Raw genomic sequence first — 27672 nt, 5'->3', positions numbered from 1 at the left:
GCTGCGCTCTGGACCTGAAGGACCAGACCCTTTCCCTCGTAAGCCTTTCCCCAGCATCTACTGTGTGCTGTGCACCACCTACTATTCCGGGTGCCAGGAGCACACCTGTGAACAAAGTGCCTAAACCCTCGCCCAGCACAGCGTCCATCCCACTGGGGACGCTGCACGGAGCACACGTGGAGCATGTCTGTCCTGTGCAGCGTCCCCAGTGGCCACAGGAAACTCCTCCAAGGCTCCTTGAAAAGGGTTTGCTTCACTCACGGAAACAGCAAATAGCCTTCAAAGAATTGTTTTGGTGATAAATTCATGACTGACAGTCTAGCAGAGCCATGGAATTAATACGTAATTTTTGCTGTTCAAGTTAAGGCAGGCAAACGAAAGAAAGCACAGATGTCTCCCTACAAGACACTTTATTTAAAAAAAAAACTCAATTCTAATCTGTACCTTAAAATTTTTCAGAAGTCCTGAACACAGGCCTTAAACTGTTCCTATTTCCTCATGAACTGTCATCACCAGAATTTGAAAAATGAAGCAATTGCTTTATTAAAGCAGGTAAGATTGACTGTAAAACTGACTCATCAAGCACTTGGCTAGATTCACAGGCTAGAGGGAAGCCACGGCAATTCAGAGGGCCACGCAGGGTCTCAGGCAAGGTGTCAGGTTCAAACACCTTGAGTTAAAAAAAGAAAGAAAGAAAATCCGTGACGGACAGAACGTGCTGATTCCACACACCTCCGGGCGGATGCGCCAAGAGCCTCGTGAGGAGCAGTTCTGACTACCTGCGCACTTAACCAAGAGCCCCAACCTGACATTATAAACACGTGTAATTATGCAATCCGAAGAGATTATAGCTTATTAATAATCAGAAAAGACAATCTGGATTTTGCCAGCTGCTTTTAACATCGTAAGACTGAGACAGTGCATGTGGTCAGGCTTAAGGGTCAACTGTCATCAGTGACCAGCGCAGCTCAACGAAAACTACCAGGAAAGAACTAATCACGCCACACAGCCTTCTGATCTTTATAATGAAATGCAATGCAAACAGTTTAAATGTCAAGATCAACTGGGCGAGAAGACCTTACCAGTCTCTGATTCAACCGCTTGTTTTCTTCTTCTTTCAACTGTAGTGTCTGCAGGGGTGGGAAAGAGAGACCCCTGGTTTATGCTCGAAAATATAGTCTGCGTGCTCAAGTCTGGTTCTACCATAAAAGGTTTGTGGGGACATTCTTTTCTAGGAATCCTTTCCAACTGTCTTATTTACTGGCTTAAAAGAGAATAAGAACAATTTTAGGTTTATTTCCTTAAGCCAAGGATTCTCAAAGTTTAATATGCATTAGAACCACTTGTGACCTTGTAAATACGCAGTAACTATCTGAGATCCATCCCCAGAGGCTCTGTCAGGAGGTCGGGCCCAAGAGGAGGAATCTGCAATTATACTACTCATGCCAGCAGATGCTGATGAACCTTCACTAACAAGAGCACACGTGCAAGAGCACAAATCTGTACAATTCTGACTCTGAGTCCTTATCAGACGGTTACCTTGTAGGGAGCTAAAGTGTTAAAAATCTTCAAAGCCTCAGCAATGAAAAGTGGTCTCTGAACAAAGATGTGTAAAGTCTGCAGCTGAGAAGAAACCCCTTATTACCATTTTTTCTCTTCACTTCAATTAATCACTATAAAAACCCGAACTTTTCTTCATTATTCCCATATTCTACTTGTGCCCTACTTTGGAAAATAGTTAATATTTTGTTTTTTGAAATTAGTAAGTGAAATTCACACTTCTATTGCATTGCTGAATCCTGAACTGTTCCTGGCCGCTTGGATCAGAGATGACAGGACTTCTCGAAAGTAACCACAAAAATAACTGTTAAAAAAGATCTAATTTGGGGAAGTCCCTGGCGGTCCAGTGGTTAGGGCTCAGCACTTTCACTGCCAGGGCCCGGTTTGAGCCCTGGTTGGGCAACTAAGATCCTACAAGCCACACGGTGCAGACAAAAAAATTAATTAAAAAAAAAAAAAAACCTAATCTAAAAACACAAGTCTGCTTTCAGCGTAAGGTTTACTTCACTGCATCCCGGAGTGAACATATTTATTAAACCCTGTGTTTCAAGAAAACGATGCACTTACTCGTTCCAACAGCATTATCCTCTGCCTTTCTTCAGAGAGCATGTGGACGTTTTCTCTAAGAGAGAATGGCTTATTTTAGTTTAAGTCTTAAAATTCTGGACTTCGCAGTCTCCAATAAGGTTTTAGAAATGTAACTGTTAATACAGAGCACTTTACAGATTTAAGGGTTTGGACTAAATTTTCAGAAGCAGCCTGTTTAAATGAGGACCCATTTTGATGGTGTAGGATGGTACGAAATTTATACCACAGATCCTGAATCTACATCGATAAACCTTTTGAAATTATGAGCAAAACTTTGCGCATGCATCTTTCTAGGGATAATGTCTGAAATTTCAAGCTTTCTCCCAGGGACCATTCTTCTTATCCATGTTACAGATAAAACGGTCATTCTTGGGCGGCTTCACCATTAAAACTAGAAACAAACAAAATGCCACAAGTCCTTGAGTGAGCTATAAAACTCAAAGCTTCAGTTCATAAAGAACAAACCAAATCTATATAAAGACTACAAAAGTATTCCTACATGTCTACAAAGCCCTAGTCACTGTCATGTGTGAATCTGCCCATCACACTGAGGTAGTCAGAAACTAATCAGAAAAGAAAACAAGAGCGAGCATGCAGGCTTTTATTTCATTCTTTTAAGCTGAGCCATAACTGACAAGTAAAACCGTAATACGTAATACGTCTAAAGTGCGCAGCGCGACGGCCTGATACACAGGTGCGCTGTGGGAGGAGTCCCTCCATCAAGTTAACTAACACACCCATCACCTCACGTCATTTACCCGCCTCTTCGGTGAGAACACCGCCCATGCTCCACCCCAGCCCCTGGCAGCCACTTTCCTGCTCTCTGCTTCCGTGAGTTTGAATTTTATCTGATTTTACTTCAGTTTCCACACAGAAGTGACAACTCCCTCCCCATAGCACGGCCTCAGCACGCTGGACGCACCCTAAGGAAGTCCTGCGCCCCTGACGCCATGGCCTCGAGGCCTGGACCCCACTGCAGGGTCCCCGCCCGGCCGCCTGCACGCTGCGGTGGCACCTGGGCACGGTATGAAAACGTGCCGAAGTGGATTCCCGCACACCATCAGTGGCGCTATCACAGGCCGCGGCACGGAGAATTCACACGCGCAGCTCTCAGGTCCACGGGCCGCGGCCCCCGGCGAGTAGGACGGGCACTCACCGGACAGACATCGTGCTGGTCTCCAGCGCTGAGTCCGGCCTGCCTTCGCTGAGGGCATCCGGGGCCTCCGCCGGGGGCTCGGGCGCACAGGCCCCATACAGCTCGGGGGCGGCGGCCACCCCCGGGAAGGGGACAGGGCCGCCGCCCCGCAGCCGGCTGACCTCCTCCTCCAGCCTCTTCTTCTCCTCCAGCAAGCGTGCGCGGTCCTCGGACAGGGACTCGATCAAATCTGCAGCCCCGGGCGGACGTGAGCGTTACAATCATGGAGTGTGACACAGAACTAACAACGCTGCGTGAGGAAGCGCCACTGACCTTTGTCCCGCTCCTGCTGCTGCATCGTGCTTTTCAGCTTGTCACTGAGGTCACTGATTATGTTCTCTTTTCTCATTTTCTCTCTTGTTAAAACAGTATTAAAATTGGTCTGCAACAACAGAACGATAACTACTTAAATTATCTGCATGCACAGGGCAGCCAGAGCTAAAGAAAATACGTCTATTTTTGCCCGGTGCATCTCTATGGGGAGAAGAAAAAGCATAATTCACAAGTGATGTTTATTTTGAAATAAAAATGCCACGCTGTGGTGAACACATTTGATTGTATTTTCCTAGTTCCGTACTAAGATATGCTCCAATTTAATATCTTGAAAATGAATGCTATTTTCACATTATTGTCCACATATTTATTGTCAGAGGAAAAGCATCAGTAAATATGTCTTAAATGTGGGGGAAAGAAATAAAATAGCCAACACTTTAACCAGTGCTGTTATATACTTAACTGTTCCTTTTAGTGATCTCCCTGCCTCTGGAATCTTCCTTCTGTCCTTAGCTAAATCTCGATTCCACAGTCACATTTTGGACATGACTGTATCCCATCTCCTCCTCTCATCTGGATATCTGCTGGTTTATAATGGCTGGACCTGCCACTCCTCGACTTCTAGGAAAGCCTGCTCACTGCGGATCTCACACATGCCAGCTGCCTGCAGAGATCCCGTGAGCCAATGTCCACAGTTAAGAGTCAAGATCCTCCAGTCAATCATTAATGCCAATGATGCTAGAAACAGAGACGTTTAACAAGAACGTGGCATTCTTGGGCCAAAATTAGTGAATTTGTTAAATACTGAGTTAAACTCATTTCTAGCCAGAAAGCAGACAGGAAGATCCCCTCAAAAAGAATATTTATGATATGCCTTTGTATTAAACCATTGCTCTGTATCATTTATGGTAGAAAATTAACAAATATTTATAATAGTACATTAGTTACTTTGTTTTCATAACCTCTGGCTGTTTCTGCAATATCAAATGGATTTTCAGAAAAGTTAACACAATTTATAATACACATATTAGAAACAAGACTAGTTAATGTAAGAGCCAACTAGGGCCAAGGAGCCCTTATAAAGCTAGTTACAAATCAACTCAAGTAACTACCACTTAACATCCAAGCACCACTTAAAATTGGCAGGTACCTTAGGAGTCACCTCCCCTCTCATCTGACAGCTATTAAAAGAAGAACTACATTTGGATCAGATGGCTGGCAGCTTTCCACGCTGGTCTCCGTCTTATTTCATCCCCCCTTAATGCTGGAAGTCTGCAGTTGCACAGGCTCACAGGAGCACAGAGACAGGCAGCAAGAAAGCGGGAGAGAAAGACCTAGCTCACGGAGGAGAAGACATGAAAGAATGCACAACTTCAGACTTCTAAAAACAGACCTGAATGGCCTCTTCACTTTAAACCTGGTGGCTCCTCCCAGCCCTGGGCAGTGCATTTCCCTGGTTTCCGTGAAGCACACTCTTTCCGGTTACTCTTTCTCATTCCCCCTTTTCCAGGCTCCTCTGTCCTTCCCCAGGCCTTAACATTTAAAGTTCCTAAGTGTTTGGAGCTTTACTTCTACATTTTCTTTCTGTTCTCTGGTTGACATTTTTTTTTAACTCTAAAAAGACAATAAGAAAAGGAAAACTACACCACACCACATCAAATGTGCACATTAACTGTAACATGCCTACCAGTCTCAGAAACGTATTCCTCGGGATAAAAAAGGATGTCGTGCTACCCTGGCCTGACTTACACCTGCTCTCACACCGGTCTGCTCTGGCAGCCCTCACTCTGCCCTGCGCCCCAGCCAGAGATCCTGATTACGTAGAAATCCAACCGCGTCGCTCCTTTATTTCCTCTCCCACTGCCGCCCAGCACCGTTGCTGATGTAATGTTCCCTCACAGGGCATCCTGACCCTCAGTGGACTGGCCGCTGCTGACCTCACAAGCGTCAGCTCTCACCACTGATCCATATTAATAAGGGAATCACCAAAGTTCAACAGTATTCCACCATAACCTACCGCCAGCCTATCACATGGATAAGAATTATCAGCATGTAATTTAGAATAAAATTTTAGAGTTTAGAAAAAAAAATTCAAATATCATCTATGCAGCAGTACAAACACTTTCATTTGCAAAAACACCAAACTGATGTGAAGAGGTTAAATGCTGTTTACGAGGTCACACAGGTAGCTAGGCAACCAGGAACAGAATTTACATTGCCTCTTTCTAACCTAGCACTGCTTCATTCTGAAGCACCTACTATGTGACATAATGACGGTTAAAAAGAAAATGCTTCTATCACGAAGAAGATATTCAATAATAAATGCCATCAGGATCAATGTGGGAAAATCACATTTAAGCTATAAGAAACCTCAGCTACACAAAGAAAATTTACTTGTAAATGTATGTTCATCTCCTCTAGACCTCAAATGAATGCAGTAAGGTGGGAGACCTACAAACCTGTTGTTCAGCAATCAAAGACGTTCGCACATTCTGCATTTCTTCGTTTTTTCTTTTCTCCTGCTCTTCAAGTTGTTCTAGAAACTTAGCTTTTTCTTCCTGGAGCTTTTCTTGAAGTTCAGCGACTAGGCTTGAAGAATCTTCTTTGGTAGATTCAATGGTATGACTTTAAAAATTAAATACAACATTAATTTTTTGAAAATTACACAGAACTAACACAAAATTATAAATCAACTATACTTCAATAACATTTTTTTTTTTTTTGTGGTACACAGGCCTCTCAATGTTGCGGCCTCTCCCGTTGCGGAGCACAGGCTCCGGACGCGCAGGCTCAGCGGCCATGGCTCACGGGCCCAGCCGCTCCGCGGCATGTGGGATCTTCCCGGACTGGGACACGAACCCGTGTCCCCTGCATCGGCAGGCAGACTCTCAACCATAAAATTTTTTTTAAAAAGTAACCAAATGTATTTTAAGTACAATGTAAAGTCACTGAAGAATTTTGTCTAGAAAGAATGACATATAGTGAATTTAGATTTTTAAAAGACTGTTGTAAGGATCCTGGTCAGAACACCGGGGCATGTCTGCATGAGAGGTTTCAGCTGACACAGGACGCTAAGTAATAAGAATCCTGTAGGAGTGCAATTGTGCGCTCACATCGCGTGTGCAGGCACAGGCGGGAAGGACCTTCCTTCCTAGGTGCCCTGCACCTGTACGCTGCCCAGTGCACCGAGGGGAGTGCTGTTTCTATTTCAGGGTCAGTGCTGTGCAAGGATGAGGCAGGAAGGACAGTTCAGGCACAAGGACGTTCAGACACTACTGACTCTGTAAACACACGGTCATCCCCAACACCCAGGATGAGCACCCGTGACATCAGCACAGGGTATATACTGACCCGCAAGGTGAACACTTTGGCAGTAAAAACAAAGAAAGGAGAGCTTACGGGGCTTCCCTGGTGGCGCAGTGGCTAAGAATCCGCCTGCCAGTGCAGGGGACACGGGGTCGATCCCTGGTCCAGGAAGATCCCACCTGCCGCGGCGCAACTAAGCCTGTGCACCACAACTACTGAGCCTGCGCGCCACAACTACTGAGCCTGAGTGCCACAACTACTGAAGCCCGTGCGCCTAGAACCTCTGCTCCGCAACAAGAGAAGCCACCGCAATGAGAAGCCCGCGCACCACCAGGAAGAGCAGCCCCCGCTCGCCGCAACTAGAGAAAGTCCACACGCAGCCAAAAAAAAAAACAAAAAAGAGCTTTTAACACAAAGAATGATCAAGAACCATGCTGTGCTGGGGCAGGGCTTCTCGTAGCTTTATGGGCGGCCCTCCTTATCCTTGGGTTCCGCATCCACGGATTCAACCAACCACGAGTTGAAAATATCCCAGAAAGTCCCAGAAAGCAAACCTTGAATTTGCCTGAGGGCTGGCAACTATTTACACAGCACCTGCATTGTTAGGTATTACAGGTAATCCAGAGATGCTCTGACGTGCACAGGAGGTTATATGCAAACACCGCACCACTCTATACAAGCTGACTTGGGCTTCGGCGGGTTCTGGTATTGGGGGAGGTCCTGGAACCAATCCCGTGACATCGAGGGACTGTTATTATTAGTCTGAGCCAAAGTACACACTGTGTCACACTGCTGGAGGCTCCCATAGAAAACGCTGCAGATTACCACCAGCCCCATCATTCAGATGCAGTTTGCAGGACTCCAAGGCCCCAGGCGGCTGACCTCAGGGGGCATTAACCCTAGCAAACTGAGCAGTAAGGAAGAGCTGAATATTTTAAGTAGCTTTTTAACAGCATCACTGGCGGGCTTCCTCTGGGGAATTAGGAGCCATGTTTGTGTTGTGTGGGGAGAAGACATAAAAAAGGGTTCCAGTATCTCACAATTTAGCTAAAGCTGTTTCTGATCCAGCGGTACTACCATGGAAATCTAAGAAATTTATCAATAAAGGTTGCCCTCCCCCAAAAGAGAAACTTACACAACCCTATCTTTCCATATATTAATTTAAAACCTTAAAAAGGCCCTGAACTTAAAACTGAAGGAAGCAAGGTATATCTGTTACCAGCTGGGAACGTCATCCCATCACACAGAACTTGAAACAGAGCAACTCTGGTTCCCCCACGTCCATGAACCAGTGTGTGCGAGCAAAGCTATTACACCCAGTGCTCCTAGTAACTAGGAAACCCGCACTGAACACACACCAGAGTGGCCTCTCCCCCATCAGTGACTGTATTAGATTTGGGCCTAGTAACCGAGTAGTTGATCGTGGGTTTTCAAAAACTCTTCTGAGATCACAGAATAAGAGGTTCGAAACGACACCCTATTCCAGTGTTCCCGTCCCCAGGCAGACCCACAGCAACTGCTCCTGGACACACGCCTATGAGCGGCACGGGAGGCAGGCTTCCCGACACATACAAACCACACACACGTGTCCTGCATGCGTGTTCCGTGTACACGGGGTGTGAGAAAGCCCTTGCCCTCAACTCTCAAAATAATATATACTACTGACTTCATTTTTCCCAGTTATAAGGCACCCACTTTTAATTCTGCATTTGCTTAATCCCAAGTAGACGGAGCAGCTCTTCGCACCCTGGCTGTCTGTCTCCTGTCTTCTCTGACCTGTCGATTCACATCCTCCGCCCATTTTTCTCACGGATTGTTTGCCCTTTTCTCTCTGATCTGCGGGACCTCTCTGACATTACAGACATAATTAATACTCCCATTTATATCTCGCCAACGTTTCTCCCAGGCAGGTGGCCTCTCAACGCTGCTGCTGGCAGATGGACAACCGGCCGAGTGGGGACGGCTGGGAGAGGAGCTGGCCCGGGTGCCGTCACAACAGCACCACTCCCTTCATGTCGTCACATCAGCACCACTCCCTTCAAGTCTCCTCACTCCTTTCAAGGGTTTCCTCTGTGCGACGGCAGCCGAGAACGACACTATCCAGAATCCCCTTCCCAGGAAGCTCTGGTTTCAAGTTTGGCAACAAAAAGTTACCTGCATGAAGGAGTGCTAAAGAGTCTATCACTCCAGAGGGCGCTGTGACCAGACAGGAGGGCAGTGAGGGTCACAAGGGGTTTCCTGGGTCGACGTCTCAGTAGACACCTGGCAGCAATCTCCGGAGAATTTGTAACGGTTTCCTGACGAGCCACCAGCTTTGTACTTAAGGTGACTGTGAACCTACCGATTCCCAGCCCTTCCGCAGCAACGCTTACCCTTCGCTCCGTCAGCCCTCCCCAAATTCACACAAGTTCTAAACCTAGTATTAAACCCTTTATTCTTGGAATACTTAAAAGAGGTTCTATTTTTCTAAGCTCATACCAGACAGATACAAATACGACCCTAGGGGAGAAAACCATCAAGACAGGGACCTGGAACTGATTCTCTGACCGGCTCCAACCGGAAGGCAGCAACCACCTTGGCGCCAGGGCAATAGGCGCTCCAGTGGAGCCAGGCCCCCACTGCAGAACCGGACAGCTGTGTCTTCCGGGAGCGAGAGTCTGGAGACATCCAGCGGAGCCCCCAGTGCCCACCAAGCTCCCCTACCCCCTTCTCTGGAGAGATCAGGATCACCTTCCTGAGGTCCCTTCTCAGTTAAGCTGATCTTCCTTCTCGACAACCTCTCCCACCATTTCACTACTACCAGACCCAGAGCGGCTTTCAAATCCCCAGATCCCAGAGGAGCTAAAAATCTAACCAAGGAGAAAATACAATTGCAAGATTTTCTTCATTTATTTTGGCAGAATCATAGGAAGTATGTACACGGATGGATCCAATGAGAGTTAGAACAGGAAGAATCAGGCCAAAATTTGCGTGGATGTAAAGACCAGAGATTCTAGATTCAATATTAGCTATTATCAGTTTGCTATGGTGATTGCCTGAGACGTGGACCTAACGGGTAAACCACGGCCTGCGGGCCAGATCCGGCCTGTGACCTGTTGAGTTTCACCGGAGCACAGCCGCGCCTGTTTGTTCATCTCTCTCACTCCTCTTGATACAACAGCGAAGCTAAATAGCTCAGAGACCACTTAGCCCACAAAGCCTAGAATACTGAAAAGGAAGCCTTCACAGAAAGTGCCAACTGGTTCCCTATACCAGTGACTCTCAAAGGGTGATCCACAGAACCCCGGAGGTAACTAAGACACTGTCCAGGGATCACTAAGGTCAGAACTACTCACACGATGACGCCAAGATGCTGTCTTTTACTCCCTGCTGGCATCGCACAGATGATAAAACTGTTGACACCTTAATGGAGAGACAGCAGCACCAACTATACTCTCAATCACTGTATCCTGCACTTCAAGGCGCTCCAAGTGAAGGCAGGTTTACTTTGGAATATCCTTGATGCAGTAAAATTATTAATATTACTGGATCCTGACCACTGAGCCTACATCTTTTAATCCTCTGTGTGACAAAACGAGAAGTACCTACGAAGCCCTTCTGCATCACGAGGTACGTCTGTCTCATGGCAAAGCACCTGCACAGCTGTTCTGTGTGCGCCGAAGGAGCACCTTCTTTCATGGTGCGCTACTTCTATTTGAAAAATGACAAGCTTTGGTTACTTAGACTTGCGTTTTTGATAGATGTTTTCTCAAAAATGATCAACGTTACTTCAATGAATAAATGACATAATTTGTTACCACTGACAAAATGTGACACTTTAAAAAGAAACTAAAATCTCGAGCTTTATCATATACCCCTGGTAGGGCCCAGAGAATGCTCCTTCACCAAGGCTTTCAGAAACACCACCCCAAAGGCTCTGCAGGGCGCCTGCAGGACAGGGAGAGTGGCGGGACAAGCCAGTAAAATTCAGCGAGCTTCACGGGCAGGACAGGCTCTGGAGGGGAGGGGCCGACCAGCACCACTTAACCAGACGCAGGACGTGGCACCCTCACAGGCAGCAGAGCCTGAGCAACCGAAAGTCTGACCCAGAAAAACCTCTGGCAGTGGCTGTCACTAGGGCTCTAACAGAATGGGCCGATAAAGGCTTTTAAACTGACTTTTAAAAAACCCAGTAGCTGGCGTTCAGAGATCTAACTTCCAGAGAATCGCCATCTTTCACCCAATTCCAAGACCTGAGTCAGTCACCAACTACAATGCCAAAATTTTATACAGAGTTTTCTTTCCAACCTTCAAAGAGACCCACGGCCATTTTCCAGGCTGAGTGTGTATTCAAGGAAGGTAATTAATCAACTTTTGAGGGAATCCTGAGCATCGGCTCTCACGTAACTCTTAATGCCGCTGTGGTCCACCAGGACACCACTGACAACCATACACGAGAGACGCGTCCTTCCATCCAGGATCTGAAATGGAACAGATGTAAAAGCAACTGTTGGCGAATCACTGCTGGTCCCCCTACTGATGGAACGAGGACCATTACGGCAGGAAGAGCCATAAAATCCCTGAAGCACAGAGGAGATTTCTACCACAATCTCGCTCAACTTAAGTATGCGTCCTGTCGGAAACATAAAAACAAGCAACGGGTTATCATGATTTAATCAGGTAGTGACTCCAATAAAACTGCTATTTCATACATAACCTCTTCACTGGAGCAAATTAACAAGACCACTACTACCTGACATGTAGCTACTGATTCGGTGATTTCCTCCCCCTTTATTCTTATTAGTACAGACCAGGGATAAACAAACTTTTCTCTGTAAAGACAAATACTGAATAGTATAAATGTTACTCAGACAATCTCCGTCACAGCTACTCAACTCTGCTGAAAGCAGCCACAAAGCAGAAATGGCCTCTCCGTGAGCCAATACAGCTGTCTTTACAAAACCAGGCTGTGGGCTGGATTCCCACAGGCCACAGACTATCAATCCCGGGTAGAGACCACAGGAAGCAGTGTGATTTCACCAACAGGGACCGCCATCGACTCTGTCTTATCCAGGATTAGATCAACTCTCCGGGCCTCTGTTGAAGTCTCGTTGGCAGGCATTATCGACCTTCCTGCTATCCCTCAAGAAATCACACTAATGCAACCCACTTATGGCAACATGCTCCTCAGGCCTGGTAAACAGGAATTAGCCACTACCTGAGCTACCAGGGCAAGACACATGAGTGCCGGTGGGGTGAGCAATGAGGGCCGTGGAAGCCCACAAGCCTGTCAGCACAGCGAGATTTCTGAGTGCCCAGCGGTCCAGGCCTGCGAGACGCCCGTCCAGGGTGCGGGTGAGGACCCCGAGGGCTGCGGGCAGCACCCAGTACGCTCAGCTCCTCCTGGACACCTGCCCAGCCTCCTGCTGTGTGGGAGCCCCTGCAACCCGTGCCAGCTGCCCTGCGGCGGGGCCCGTCTCCCAGCGGGTGCCAGACGTGTCTGCAGCAGAAACGGGCAGTGTACGGGGCCCCGGCAAGTCCTACAGGAGAATCGCGGCTGAGGCCCTCAGGATTCTGAAGCAGGTGAGCGTTTCCCTTCCGTAAGATGGCTCAGGGCTCGCTCCTGGGTCTGTAGAGGCCGAGAGCCTGACCGTGCTCTCCCCAGTTACCGTGTGACCCGAGCCGCCTGTCAGGAAGAGGACACTGTCTCGCCCACGGAGCCAGAACGCCGGGGGGGACACTCGGGTGACGACGTGGTGGACGCGAGGCGGGCCCACACGAGCCCCAGCAGCGCCAGGCGGGCACAGGAGGTGCTTCCCTTCCCTCTATCACAGCCACGGCGAGCCCGGCAGGGAAGCAGACTGGCGGGCCCGGTTTCCAGAGGACGCTGCACAACACGCGGGCCCGGCTCCAGAGCCCAGGGGCAGGACGAGAGCCCGGCGGGCAGGGGCGCCCATGATCAGCAGTGAACTCGAGGACGCCCGCCCCGGGGGAGGACCGGCCAACAGAGTATGGGAGAGAGGCCGTCCGTGTGGAAAGGTGAACGAAGAGCCGCGCATCCACTCCGGGGTGGCGGGAACGCTCCAGGGAGGGGAGACGGGGGACAGAGGCCGCGTCGCAGGAGCCTGGCTCCGGCAGGTCAGTGCGGGTGAGAGAGACGCGGGAGCCGCGGGAGGCCAGGGTGCTCGGTGCCGGGCGGCCAGCCGTGCTGCGCCCACCCCAGTGCCAGAGCCTCACCTGCACCGGATTATTCACGGAACCCCCTCTGCAACCGGAAATCCGCCAACGAGGAGGACGAGCGTGGAGTCCGGAAGGAGAAGGGCGGCTGGGCCTGCTCCCCGGGGCCGCTCCCCATCGTCCAGGAACACAGTCCCGGGCCGAGCCGCACCCCGAGCCCATCGCTGGGCCCCGCGGGGACGCCCGGAGCCGCCGCGCCGTCCCAGGGGCCCCGCCGGCCGCCAGCCGAGGTGGGCGCGCCCGCGTCTGTCCTCCTGCTGTGTCACCGGTGCCCTCCCGGCCTTCTGCGGTGACTGCCGGGACCTCGGCGTCCCCCAAGCTCTGAGAAGGTTCGAGTATGGCCTAGTTCCTCTAAGAGCCCGCCATCCTTCCAGAACACATAAAGGCTTTCTGTCTTCAAAACAGACGCGGAGGGTAAACTGCGCACCAGGGTATGAACACCACACAGCGGACAGTCGATCACTGGAGGCGGTGTAAAAGTCCCTTTAACCTCCGGCCAGAGGTTAAAACAGCCAATGCAAATATACCTATCGTATGTTCCCTTGGAAAAATTAATGATGGAACCAACCGATAACGTTCTAGAAATTGTTTATTAGGCCACAAACCCCTTCAAGTAATTTTAACGAGTGGAAATGCAGAAGCCCAATTTCTCTCGGCCAAGGCAGTAACATCCGGCAGCAACAATAACAACGCAAAAACCCTCACCACTGTATAAACCCAGCATTTAACGTTATCTTTTGAATCACAGAGGAAATAACTGAAATTGTAATATCAAGAAAATAACCACCAGAAAGCTACACAGCACCAACCCGGAAGGTACTAACTGCTGCTCTTTATACATACATACATACAGTATTTTAAAAGAATGAAAATAAGTAACTTTCAAATGAAGAATTTAGGGAAAGAACTACAAACAAACCAAAAGGAAATTTATAACTTGAATAAGAAGATCCCGAAAACATAGGAAATTTTCAAAAATTATTCCTCTCAAAATCCAAAAGACGAATCCATTTTTAAAAGCCATCCTAATGGATTCACGTAGCCTGTTAATTCTTTTTAGATGTCTGTGAGAAACACTACTTTCAAAAGTACGTTTTTACTTCATGAAGTATCTCCACTGTTACCGTTACCTAAGGTATTACCTAAGGTAAATGAGTAAATCAAGGCACTGCGATTACGCTCACAATTAAAACCTCCATCACTGAGACTTTAATTTTATGATTAGAGACTAAAGTTCATTCTTACCTTTTTGCTATTTGACTCTCAAGATGTTTAATTTTTTCTAACAACTCCTTCTCAACAGCTTCCCTTTCCAAGCTCATTTCTTTACGGGCAGTCTCAACAGCTGCCTCTTTTTCACAATTAAGCCTCTGAATCAGCTGTTCTCGGTCCTGTTCGTGCCACATGACACATTCCTCTTTGTCTTTTTCAAGGTTCTGGATAATAGCTCTGTACTTCTCTTCTTGCCGGGTGATCTTCTCATCTTTTTCTTTCTCAAGAGCACTCAGTTCTGAGTCCAGTTTACTCTGCAGTTCAGCCAATCCTTCTTTCAGGCCTTTTTCTACTTCAGATGCTTGGTGATGCAATGATGTCACTTTGTTTACCTCGGCCCTAAGCATATCAGATTCTTCTTCGTGTCTACTAATTAACTCTGAAATGCACTGATCTTTTTCAATTGTCATTAAAGTTCGTAGTTCGGCCAAGCCCACCTGGTAATTTTCATTATCATCTTGAATCTTCTGGTTTAGTTTACCTATCTCTGTTCTCAAATGTTCTGTCTCTTGTTCCACGAGAGATTTTAAGCTCTCTTTCTGCTGGGCTCTGCTTTCTTCCAGCAAAATTTTTATTTCATCCGTTTCTGCTTCCTTCAGGGCAAGTTCAACCTCTAACTTACACCTCATGTCCGACAAATCAGAAACCTTGAGTTTTAATTCCTGGAGCTGCTGTTCTTTTTCCTGGATGGCTGTGGCATGAGAATCTTGCATCTGCTCGATTCTCTGTTGACTTTCCTTTTCTAATTTCTCCAAACAGACCTCGTGGCCGGTCATGACCTTCTTGAGCTCCTGAGTGTGCCTGACTTGCAGAGTGTCCTCCAAGTCCTTCAGGTGGCTCTGCTCCAGGCACTGGAGCTCTGCCCTCAACAGCTGGAGCTTCTCATCGTTCTCCACGCGGAGCCTCTTTAAGTCTGCTAGCACGGTCTCCCGTGACTGCTTCAGTTCTTCCATCTCGCAGTGTTGCGTATGCATTATACTTTCCATCTCTAACAACTTCTGATCCTTTTCTTTCTGCAGGCAGATGACAGCTTCCTTCTCATGTTTAACCAAAGCAAATTCGTTATCTTTATTTTGTAAAACCTCCTCAAGGCACACCAAGTCTCCTTTCAGCTTTGTGATTTTGTTTTCATTTTCTTCACTCTCCTTTACTAGTGCAGCAAGTTTGCCCTCATATTCACTTTTTAAAGACTGTAGTTCTTTTTGGTGTCTTTCATTTAGTGTTATTTCCAAAGAGCATTTTACTTTTTCAATAATGTTTCTTATTTCTACTGCTGTACACTTTAAAGAATTTGAGAAGTCACACTGTTCCTTCTGCACAAACGTTCGGAAGTGGCAAAGGTCCTCCTTTATGGTTTGTACACTGAGGTGCGAGTCGTGGGCAGTGACACGGCACTTCTCCAGCTGGATGCCGAGAGACGCGTGGTGGCCCGACTGCTCCTGACCTCGGGCACTCGTGTCCTGCATTCGCCTGCTGTCGATGGCATTGATGACTGAGGAGTAAAGGGATTCCACCATCATCTCTGGACTCTGTGGATCACTGATAGGATTGGGAGATGACAAGTTTTCCTCTATTACAAACTCATTCACTGCAGACATGAAATCTGATTCAGGACTTTCTGCTAATGAATCCAAGTCTAACGAAGCCTGGTGAAGAGTCTGTTCTATGTTTGGATGGGGGATAGTTTCAAAATCAAATGTATGTGCATCAATGCTATCCGGAGACAATTCTTCTAAGGGACAGACTGCAGGACACAAGGGGCCCTGCACAGTGAGTGGAGGGGGTGTTCTGGGTGAGGTAGTAGTTGTGATTCCTGTCGTGCTTTCTATCCGGGGTGAGGAAGCCGCCTGTGGGGACGTCTGACTCGCGGATGCCTGGAAAAGAGAGGGACAGGCTTACAGAGCTGCAGCAACACAGGCATTTACGCTAACGGGCGAACCACTGGAAAGAACGGGATTTGCCTTTTGTTCGCTCAGTAGGTCTGTAATGGTCTGTGACATTTCATCCAAACTTTGTGCTGCTTTTACCAAATTATGTAGAGCAAGTACATGCTGGTGTAGAGGGTCAAAGTCACAAAGTAAGGGCACCCTGAAACAGAGCACAATCGAATTAGATTTCTAATTTCTCAATGAAAAATGGATAACTGCAACCAAATACTATAATCTATGTCAAAAGCAACTCACCATCGTCTTTCAGTCAATACCAGGAATAGTTCAAGCAGACTAAGACATATCATTAAAGGGGGGGGGAAGGAGAGGGTGGGACGAATTGGGAGATCAGGATTGACATATATACACCACCGTGTGTAAAATAAATAGCTAGTGGGAACCTGCTGTACAGCACAGGGAGCTCAGCTCAGTGCTCTGTGACGACCTAGAGGGGTGGGAGGTCCAAGAGGGAGGGGATATAGGTATACATATGGCTGATTCACTTCACTGTACAACAGAAACTAACACACCATTGGAAAGCAATTATACTCCAATTAAATAAATAAATAAATATATATAGTAAATAAAAGTGATAAATCAGAAATCTCTCACAGTATGCAGCAACGTCAGATCACTACCAGAAAAGAATTAACTTCACGTAAGGCATTAATTCCCTCCTAGTTTATCTTCTTCATTTTTTTCTGATCACTTTTATACTCCCCAGAAACTTCCCAGCAGCCACGAGCAGCCAGCTCTCACAATGTGCTCCTCTGCTCCGGCACCCCTCGCGGTGCTGCTGCCCTTCCCACAGCTCCAGAGTAACGAAATCATCACAAGGCAGTAACTAAAGCTAAAAATATGAACTGTATTTACCTGAGGAACGGCTGAACTTCGGAAGGACAAAATGATTGCAGAAACTGTAAATCTTTTAATGAAATATCTGGAAGTTCACAGTCAAACTTTCGAGGCTTCTGTGTCTATATTAAAAAAATAGTAATTTACAAAAAAATATACAGTATAATTTTGTAACTGATTTCTTAGTATAATCAAATTCAATAACCAACAAAAATGCTTCAAATGATCTCCTCACACCTAAGAAACTGAATAAAATAATAAAAGGCAAATGAGGGACTATTCAGTGAGGATGGGGAGACCACTTTTCTGAGTCTGAAATAACAGGGACGTGCAAGCTGTTGGTGATCAACTGCCGTGCTCACTCCCCACTTCTCTGTTCTCAGCGTCTTTTCATGGGAATTCTGGTATTCCCGCCAGCATTAAAGGAACCCATTTGTCTCGCTATTACACAGGCTATTCCCAAGTTTCTACCTGACCAACAGCACAGTCGTGAGGACAGCCCCAGCCCTCTGTATCTATTCCTGTCACCTACTAGCGTGCTGTGTTGTTTTAATGCAGTAAAGATCGTTTTTTCTTACGCAAAACTTCCTCCTTGCCCTTTTCTTCACCTTTTCATTACATTTTCCAAAATACAAAGTCTTAGCCAATTTCAGATTCATAAAAAAATTATCTACCATTTCTTTATAAATACTGCCAAGAAATGCACCTTTTAGGATAACTCCAATGGTCTGAGTCATCACTTATGCAGATTTAGAGACGTCAAGACACCCTTCATTAAGCAGGGTTCCTAGATAAAGGAGTGTGGGAAATCCTGCCTATTACAACACTCATTCATAGATACACAAAAGCACATACATTTAAAGCCCTAAGGAATCCTGCAGTACAAACACATGTTGAACAGTTAAGCAGTGTGTCTGAGGAGAAAACAACAAACCTACAGCATTTCCAAAACTTCTTTGATCACGGAATCATATGTTTCATGTAATAAAATTAGTGGTCCCCAGACCACTCTGGTTTAGAAATACAGCAACCTTATTTTTCATGGTTTCAATGAAGATGATCTGATGGGTCACCCTATTCTGATTTGTGCAACATGAATGATAGGGGAGGGGAGGGGAGGGAAAGGGCAGCAGGGACAGGAGGGGTGGAGACAGATAAGGTGAGGGGGAGAATCTGTTCCCACCCATCTCGACAGTGCAGTAGGACTTCATCGTCCCATGCAGTGAAAACTCCTGACCAAAAACTATGAATTCATCTTAAAGCCAAAAACATTTTGATAAAAAATTTCTGTTTCTGATAAATATCTCTACTTCTGAAATAAAGGTCTGAACACACACAGGATTTAGTCATATTAGAAAATAAATTACGTACACAAAAGGATGGGGGCCAGGAGTCCAATCCCCTAAACAGACGATTTCTTAAAAAGGACTTCCCTGTGTAAAGAAATTAACAATATGGTTATTTTACAACTCATGCTATATAATGCTATTCATATCTATGAAATAAAAACAGCATTTTTTCTTAAAAAGTATGTTATTAATAAAGAACACTTACTAAATAACTTCCCAAAGGATTCCCTTTTTGACTTTTCAGCCTCATATAATCGCTTTCCGTCTTTGACTAAAGCACCAGCCCACTAAGAAAAGGAAAGCCTCTGTTAGTGTCACACGCCAAGTCACTGAGGCTCAGGCACAATCAAAGTACAATCCAACCTGCATACCTCCCTGTAGTGTTTTATGAACATCTTTCTCCTGACAACCTCAACAGCAGCTAAGCAGTACATCTGAGGAACTGTACTCAGAGCTTCAACGATCTTGACTCTCTCTAAGAGCTCTATAACGAGGCGGAGCAAAGCCTGCAACTTCTCTCCATCCTGATCAGCATGAAGCATCACAAAGCAACACCACCTACAGAATGAAATCAAGACACACAAGCTCTGTAAACATCATCCAAGCCCATGTCAATCAACCAGTGAAGTATGTCAACATGGTGATAAGATTACGCCATCACTTGGGAGAAATAAAAAAAAATCAACTCTCAACATCCCAAATTAGATACCCTAGAATCACTTACTTCAGTCTGACATGAAGGTTATTTGCTAGTTCTTGTTTGGCAGTGGTGCACTTCTGTTTAATATCCAACAGTTTTCTATGATTTTGCAACATAATCATCAACTGATTTGCATGACTCAGGCACAAATCAGGTAACACAGACGCATCTTTCAAGTTTTCAGCTCTCATCTGATTAGCTAAAAATCCCTTTGGGAGAAAATATTTTAAAGGATATTAACTTTCATGAAAACCATGAGCATTCATTTAAGAGGAAAAGCTTTACGTTAGACATGAACTGTTCTACTTTCAAATAAGATTTTAAAATCTCCTACTTTTCTGAGTGTAGTAGGTGTGTCCATAGCAAAGATTCAGAGTTCTTAAGAAATGTATGCTCATCTAATTCTGTTCCATTTTCGTGCTAGAAAAAAAAAAATGAGACCCAGGAAGCTAAAGCAACATATCCAAGGACACAGCAGGCAAATCAGAACTAGAACCTATGACTGTAAACTCCTGTTACACCACAGTTCAGTCAGAGCACAGGTAAATAAAAACAGGGGCACTGACTTGAAGCCCTGTGAAAACTAACAACAGATTTAATCTAATCAATGATATTCAATAGCATATTATACACTTCCCCCAATAAAAATCAATCGACTTTGCACTACTCCCTGAAAAGTCATTCCCTCCTCTGGTATTTCTGGGCTATTATACACTTTGTTCCACTGATCTGTGCTCATTATCTTTAGAACAATGACTTCTACAGTGTATTTTATTGTTTCATAGGAAAAGTAATTATCACACTTTTTTATTAGCTATCCTTATTTATTTTCACAGGTGAACCTTGCATCTTTTTGTTAGGCAGGGATGGTTTTTAGACTATAGATTAATTCAGACAGATGTGCCAAAGCCAAGAGCAAACACTTAAAAAAAAAAAAGTCCAAAGACATCTTGATGAGACATCTTGCTGATCACTGTATTCACAGGTTTTTTCCCTACTCTACTCACTAGTTACCATGTTATAGAAGTTTTAGGATCTGCACACCCATCTCGCTGTCACACTTGCTACTATAGGTAATTATCCTGGTAGGGCTCAACCACACAACCAACAAAGGACAGCAAGTGTGTCTTCTTACTTTCTGGTAGTTCTCTCTCTCTTTTCTGTTTCATGTTTTTTCTAAATATCATGAAAATATTTAAGTTTAAATGATGTGTGTTAAAAAAAAGTCGAGATGATTCAATATAGGAAAGTAAGATAATTTTAGTATTTATTTTACATCTTATTTTTCTTTCAATATCCTGCGTGCTTAACCGTGGCTGTGCTTTTTCTGTAACTTAATCTATTTTTACAAAGTAACTTACTGCTTTATTCTCTTTTGATAAAATCTTAATAGGTTTTCAATTGCTTTTTACTGAATCCAAGAAAAATATGGCATCAATCCACAATTCATGAAGTACAAGCCCAATGCAGGAGAAATACAAAGAAAGCCACACCTCACCATGTCAAACTGCTAAAACCCAAACCAAAGGCAAAGTGCTACAAGTAAATCAGTAACAGCCTAGAATTCTCTATTAAGAGAAAATATCCTTCAGAAACAAAGGATTTTCAAATGACAAAACCTGCATTTGCCCCTGGAAGGAAATACTAAAGGATATTTTAACGTATGATAGACTTTAATACATCAAGGATGTATGTATTCCTTAAAAGGAATACAGCTAATACGTTAAAAAGACAATATACTATGACCACATTGAGCTTATTCCAAGAATCCAAGGATGGTCCAAGATTCGAAGCAGAACGTACCTTTCTTAATCTGATAAAGGGTTTCTATTAAAACAAGGAGGAAAAACAACCTACTACGAACACTGTAATGGTGAAATGTCGATCATTTTTACAGATCAGGAATTAACCAAGGACAGCCAGTATCACATCTATCTTAGCATTACACTGAGAGGACTCCATTCGGTGCAAACACAAGATAAAGAAATTCAGTTCACAGTAAGGGGGCCGGATCCAAAATCAAGAGACAGAAAAAGAGAATCTGGTAATTACAAGATGAATTCAGTTAGTAAACTATAAAAATGCTATAAATATTTTCAACATGTTTAAAAAGAACACAGCAAGGCTCTATCTCCACGCTTTATCTACCTCCCCGATACTACACGTCCTCAGCCACGCAGGTGAAATACAACATTTGTACCCATTAAAGTGACCACTCTGACGTTCTAATGAAAGAAGACATTTGGAGGAAAAATGGTGGCAGGGAAAGTTGAACCAGCAAAGCATGTGTGAGCGTCAAGGTTAGAAAAGTGGCCTCTTTCGGCTCCAGGCTGTTCTCACAGAGTGCTCTCGCCAGGGGAGGGGCACACAAAGCAGTCGAGAGTCACAGCCAGTCACCACGTGGAAAACTCCCCTCGATTCCACCACCTCCTGCTGGTCATCAACCTAACCTGGCAACAGGGCTCCTAGAACACTGCATTAAACGAGACCTAAATTTTCTGAGGTTCCCGGCTTCCTCAGGAGGGAGCGGGGGCTGCTCGGGCGGCGAGCACGGGGCTGTCGCGTGCGTCGGTCTCCCCTGCCGCTCACAGCGTCTCCGGGCCGCCTCCCCGTCACCCTCCGCAGCCTCAGCTCACGTGGTGCTCTCAAACCCGAACGCGAAGAACTGGCCTCCACCTTTACTACGTGGAACCAGTAATACCGTGTGAACAGCATTCATGGGTGAAGTGAAAACACGGTGCACAGCAACTGACATAAAAGACGGGTCTAGAAAACCGCGAATTCCTTTTCCCGAGAGAAGTCTGCGACAAGCACCTGAGCGAGTTCTTTCTGCTCGTTGACGAGTCGGCCGCAGCTGGCGATCATCTGGTCCAGGGCGTACAGCCGGTCCTCCAGCCCCTTGATGGCCTTCATGTTCTGATTATCCAGATTGGCAATAGTCTGACGGCATTCTGCTATAAAGGGCCGAATGATCCGTGGATCAAGCTGAATGACAAGGAAACATGTGCGAATGAAATTTTCTGCAAATAGCTTAAAATGTATTTCACACTATTTTGATACACAGCTTTAATGAAAAACAGTAATAGTGAAAAATACAGAAAAGCAAAAGCATGAGAAATCAAGGTTATATTTCCACAAGAAGGTTAAGAACAGGGTAGTTATGGTGTTAATAAAACACAATTATTACTGATTATATTGGGATACATAAGTAGGAATCTAGTTCTAGACATTACACTTTTTTTTAAACTTTTTTTAAAAATTAATTATTTTTGGCTGTGTTGGGTCTTCACTGCTGCGCACGGGCGCTACTCTTTGCTGCGGTGCACGGGCTTCTCATTGCGGTGGCTTCTCTTGTTGTGGAGCACGGGCTTTAGGCGCACGGGCTTCAGTAGTTGTGGCACGTGGGCTCAGCAGTTGTGGCTCGTGGGCTCTAGAGCGCAGGCTCAGTAGTTGTGGCGCACAGGCTGAGTTGCTCCGCGGCATGTGGGATCTTCCTGGACCAGGGCTCAAACCGTGTCCCCTGCACTGGCAGGCGGATTCTTAACCACTGCGCCACCAGGGAAGCCGCATTACACCTTTCAATTCAAGCCACAATTCATTCAATTCTCAATATCCCACCGAAAATGTTATTTTCAAGGTCTTATGAAGTACAGCAGAACTAATAACGAAAACACATTCTTAGGTCATTACCTGTCTGATCGATCAACTTCCCCCTAAAACAAAGCAACACCTTCAAACCTCCCTCCCTCCTGGAGAGACCTTTATTCTCAGTCTGCAGCTCCTCAAGGAAGCTGCTTGATCAACTACACTCTCTTACTCTGCAATCTCTCCTGTTCCCGGGCTTTAATTCTCCAAGATTTCTGGGATTTAGGTAATTCAAGGAACCCCCAAAATTCTCTCCACCCTGCTCCACTTTCCCCTGGAAGAACACTGCACACTGGCGTCTTCCGTGCACTGGCTTCCGGCGGGGCTCACAGTGTAGCCCACCTACCCGTGGGAGGGAGACCACCCCTCGCAGCTTCGGGCGTCCCCTCCGCTGGGTCTGGCTCCTCTTCTGTCTCCTCCATAAACAGGCGAGATCCCGCAGGACTCTGTGCTATGGCCCATCCTTACTGTTTCTTACAGGATTTCGAAGGAGGTGAACTCCCCGCGCCTGTCCAACCCTTCATCCTTCTCACAAATGTTCAGCGGGTTTCTGCCTGCCCGCTCACACCTCCACGGGGACATCGGCCGTGATTACTAAGCTGTCCTCTGCTGGAATCCCGAAACGGCTCCCTCGGCACCCAGACGCGTCCCCAAAGCACAGAACACTGAACTGCAGACAAATGCTGTTTCTCTAGCTTCATCTTTGTTCACACGGATTGTCCTGCCAGCTGCTGAAGCCCACCTCAGCCCCCCTGTGAGGGGCCTAGTCAATACCACCTCCTTCGTGTCTTCCCTGATCGCCACAAAGGGACTGTAAATTACTCAGTTTAGGTACAGTGTTAGGTTCACAGACAACATACGAAAGCAGTTAAAAATGAACTGTTATCAAGAATTCAGTGTAGTCAATAAGAAGCTGCATTTCTAACATCACAAAAAAGTTAACACAGCCATTATTTAACACGGGCAGCACCTGCTTCACGCAATATTAACTAAAACTTGTGCATATGTGAACATTTCCTCATTTCCATGGTGAGTCCAATGTGCACACATTTCCAATCCAAAGTATTGACTAGTTATAAATTATGAGGGTGATAAAAGGCTAAAAAAGATGACTAAAATAATTCAAAATTTCAACCTGGGCCAAGTTACAGCTATACGTAAAACACAGCAGTGATTTAAGGAAGAAAAAACAAACTCCAAACCATGGCTCCTGGTTCTAATGCTTCTGTATCTCATAATTCACGCAGAGTACAACACAACTACACAGACAAGCATGGAAGAATATTTTAAGATTCACTGAATTCTGTAGGTATGAATTATTGTGAATTTTCGTTATTAAGCCAGAAAAGGACCACTGTTTCTTCTCTCTTGTCATATAAAGTGAATAAAACTTATGGCTTTGCCAGATTTCATTTAAACATGCAAACACAAAGCCAAATGCAAGCCCTTTAAAAAAGTGGTTCTCGTGGCCTAGAGCCCTGTTCTCTGATTCACGTGGAATTATAAAAGATGACGCTTCAATCACCCTATCACAATCACGTGGTTGATTTTCCACAATCACAGATGGAATTTTTAGGCTACTAAAATGTCAACAGTTTGAATAGGAACACTAGTTTTCATTCATTTTTGGCAGTAATCTTTGCACAATATATTCCATGCTTCCCCACCCTGGCAAATGTCTTAATTGAAGCGTTCTTTGACAACAAATAATAAATGGTCAAAATAAAAGAAATGCCTAAAGGATGTCATCAAGGAAATGGGTGTACTGAGAGAACTAAGAATAAACTTTGGAATGCATTCCATTTCTACTGTCCAACAACTTAAACGAGAAAACATGCTGCTATTTTCCAGGCATCCCAGACAGTGTGCTGCCTTTCCCCCAATAACCAACCAAAGATTAATAAGTCTCTTTTCCAAGTCAAAAGTTTACTTTTGAGAAAAGTTTAAGTATTCTGCCCATCATCTTTAGACAACAGCAGCCTTCAAAATACTGTTTCATATGGTCGGCATCACTGACGCATGGGCCTCAACAACCTCCTCTCAGGCCTCAAAGATTTTCTATCCACTTACTGATCAGATCTGAAGAGGTTTATTTCAGATTTATTCCCCAGGTTTAAAAGTTTTTATAAGTGTACTTGGGGGAGAACTTAATCCAAAACACAAGTCACTATGGTTACAAACTAAAAACACAATGTCTAGGTTTTGAATTTTAAAATATCTCAGGCAGATACTGTATCTAAAATTACTTCTTTTAAACCTCAGAGATGAGTTCCCTGGGAGGGGGTGGGTCGCGCGGGGGTGGGGGGTGGTGGGGGGAGTGATGCAAAAGAGGCCCATGGAGGTTTTCCGGGAGGTGGAAAGGTTCAATGTATCTGCCTTTGGATGTTGGTTACTCCAGTGAACTAACCACTCGAGACTTGTGTATTTCATCGAACGTCAATCATTCTCAGTGTAAAAAACTGTTATAAATAAAAACGAAATTATATCATTAATATTTTCCCCCCAAAAGCTTGAAAGTTCTACAGCATCTGTAAATGTGAACGTATGAATCATTATTAAGTTAATGTAAGAAACAGCGATGGCCAAATGTTATCACTTTATCGATTTACTTGCAGAGAATGCTCAGTACTCAAGGCGCAATAATGAAAACCAGCGAGACTGCTTTACCGAGCAGATCAAAGAGCCTCACTGTAGGGACAAGTTAGAGGACAGAAGATATTAAAAAGTCCAAGCAACATTACAGGATCAGGAGAAAAAAAATTCAAAGTACCACCACCACCAAGACCATCCCCATTGGAGTGGACACCTCAAGGCTCGGCACTGCATAGAGATTTTACCTATATTACTTCTAACAATCTTCCCAAATTTACTATCAGTTCATAAATAAGGTTATGCATTAAATGATTTGATTTGTCCAAAGTCTTAGATATGGTTATAAAGTTTTATTCCAAGGCTCATTATTTCCGCTATAACATGGTACTACCCCCGCCCCTTCTCCCATTACTGTACAGAAAATATTTAGTACAGGTAACATAATTTCAAGTGGTTAAATGACAAGAAAAATCAGATGACTCTTACCCTGCTCATGGAATCAAAGCACTTCCTGACCAGCGATTCCACGTCATTAGGCCTATCCTGCACATTGATCCAGTCTAACAAAGAAACATTAAAAAAAGGCAGGTCACCGTCTTTAGCATCTACTGCAGCTTCGTCCTGCTGGACAGGACTTGGACAAGGTTCCCTCATTTCTTTTCCACTTTCAGCATCTGTGGTGTCTGGGGCTACATGTTGCACGGACTTGTGAAATGAGGTTAAGGAGGGTTTGTTCATTGTTGCAGGCATATCGGGAGAGAGCACCAGTTCAGTGGAGGTTTTCATATCGGCCTTTTCTGAGCCTTCACATTCAGGCAAGGAATCCAGTCTTCCCAAACATTCCCTGTAACTATGTCTGGTTAGGCACTCCAACAGTGGAATCTTGGCCATGACTGAAACCGCAGTTCCTAAACTTAAAGTACAAAAGACCTGTCAGTAAAATAATGGGACTGCTCTAGTCAGAGGTTAGCATTTTGAAAGAAATAATATGTTATTATCACACACAGAAATCTCACCACCTCTCTGTTAACACTACATGCATCTAAGTAGTCCATGAGGTGTTCTTTAAAAGAAGACAGAGAGAAGGAGGATGTCATTCACATGCTGAAACACCCTCTAAAGATAGCAAGTTTACACTAGACACGTGGACACTTGGTTTTTAACAAACCTTAAGGTATAAAAAATTGGAACTTATAAAAAAGATTTACCATAGAAAGTTTAATGTTTGATTAGCTTAAAGATAAAACATTTTTGATATATTGAAAGCAAAGCATAAAATTAACACTCTTATTAGAGATTAAGGTTAACTCTTGCATTCATCACTCCCTGAAAATAAACAGGTAGATAGATGTATGCTGTCAAAAGAACATGGGAGGGCTTCCCTGGTGGTGCAGTAGTTGAGAGTCCGCCTGCCGATGCAGGGGACACGGGTTCGTGCCCCGGTTCGGGAAGATCCCACATGCCGCAGAGCGGCTGGGCCCATGAGCTGTGGCCGCTGAGCCTGCGCGTCCGGAGCCTGTGCTCCGCAACGGGAGAAGCCACGACAGTGAGAGGCCCGCGTACCGCAAAAACAAAACAAAAACAAAAACAAACAAACAAAAAAAAACATGGGGAAAAGATGAAATCTTGATGATTTGACTTCTGTAAAAACTATGTAAAATAATTCAGGATCCTACATTAAATTAACATCTGAGAGAACTACCCACCCCCCAAAACAGTTACTTGAAATCTCAGGTTATAAAAATTGTAAATGCTCCTTCCAGTCTTCATTAATCATTCCTTCCTTTTTATTTAACTCTAGTTAAATAAAAAGTTTAAGAACCAAAAAAAATGAATACAAAACACTGAAAGCACAAACACACACACAACAAAGGGCTACATTTGTGTGGAATTATTGTCGTATTGTTTTACATTCATTATAGCCCTTTTAAAAAAGAACCAATGGGTATCAGATGGGCTTATATGCAAAGAACCAGAAAAACATCTAAATGAGAACCGGAACACAAAGGTTTTTTTCCATCTCAGCAAGCCTTCATCATATGGCAATATTTAAAAAGAAAAATAGAATTTTCCTTGACTGCCTAATGTTTGAAAACTTTTCCACTCCCATTAGATTGTTACTTCTGCATTTTGCTTTACTTTATTGTAAAACTGGTAGCAAGGCAAGAGACAAAGGTTCCTGGTTTCTAAATG

At 44.9% G+C, this 27672-nt stretch overlaps 1 protein-coding gene across 4 annotated transcripts in view; it reads right to left on the bottom strand.

Moving 5' to 3' along the window:
- Positions 1-27672, bottom strand: part of RB1CC1 (RB1 inducible coiled-coil 1) — a 60442-nt gene that overhangs the window by 7296 nt on the left and 25474 nt on the right. For all 4 annotated transcript variants that reach the window (XM_079901640.1, XM_079901641.1, XM_079901642.1 and 1 more), the window contains 14 exons: positions 25966-26392; positions 22057-22227; positions 19267-19451; positions 18914-19100; positions 18748-18829; positions 18565-18626; positions 17212-17315; positions 16372-16498; positions 14384-16284; positions 6076-6241; positions 3617-3725; positions 3305-3533; positions 2128-2182; positions 1083-1130 (listed from right to left, as the gene is read on the bottom strand). In XM_079901640.1, the coding sequence (XP_079757766.1) occupies positions 1083-1130; positions 2128-2182; positions 3305-3533; positions 3617-3725; positions 6076-6241; positions 14384-16284; positions 16372-16498; positions 17212-17315; positions 18565-18626; positions 18748-18829; positions 18914-19100; positions 19267-19451; positions 22057-22227; positions 25966-26392 (3853 nt within the window). The remainder of the gene's footprint in view (positions 1-1082; positions 1131-2127; positions 2183-3304; positions 3534-3616; positions 3726-6075; positions 6242-14383; positions 16285-16371; positions 16499-17211; positions 17316-18564; positions 18627-18747; positions 18830-18913; positions 19101-19266; positions 19452-22056; positions 22228-25965; positions 26393-27672) is intronic.

This window comes from Stenella coeruleoalba (genome assembly GCF_951394435.1).
Source record: "Stenella coeruleoalba genome assembly, chromosome: 17".
Lineage (NCBI taxonomy): Eukaryota > Metazoa > Chordata > Mammalia > Artiodactyla > Delphinidae > Stenella > Stenella coeruleoalba.
The sequence above is the reverse complement of the archived record's forward strand: the minus strand, read 5'-3'. Positions and strand labels throughout refer to the sequence as shown.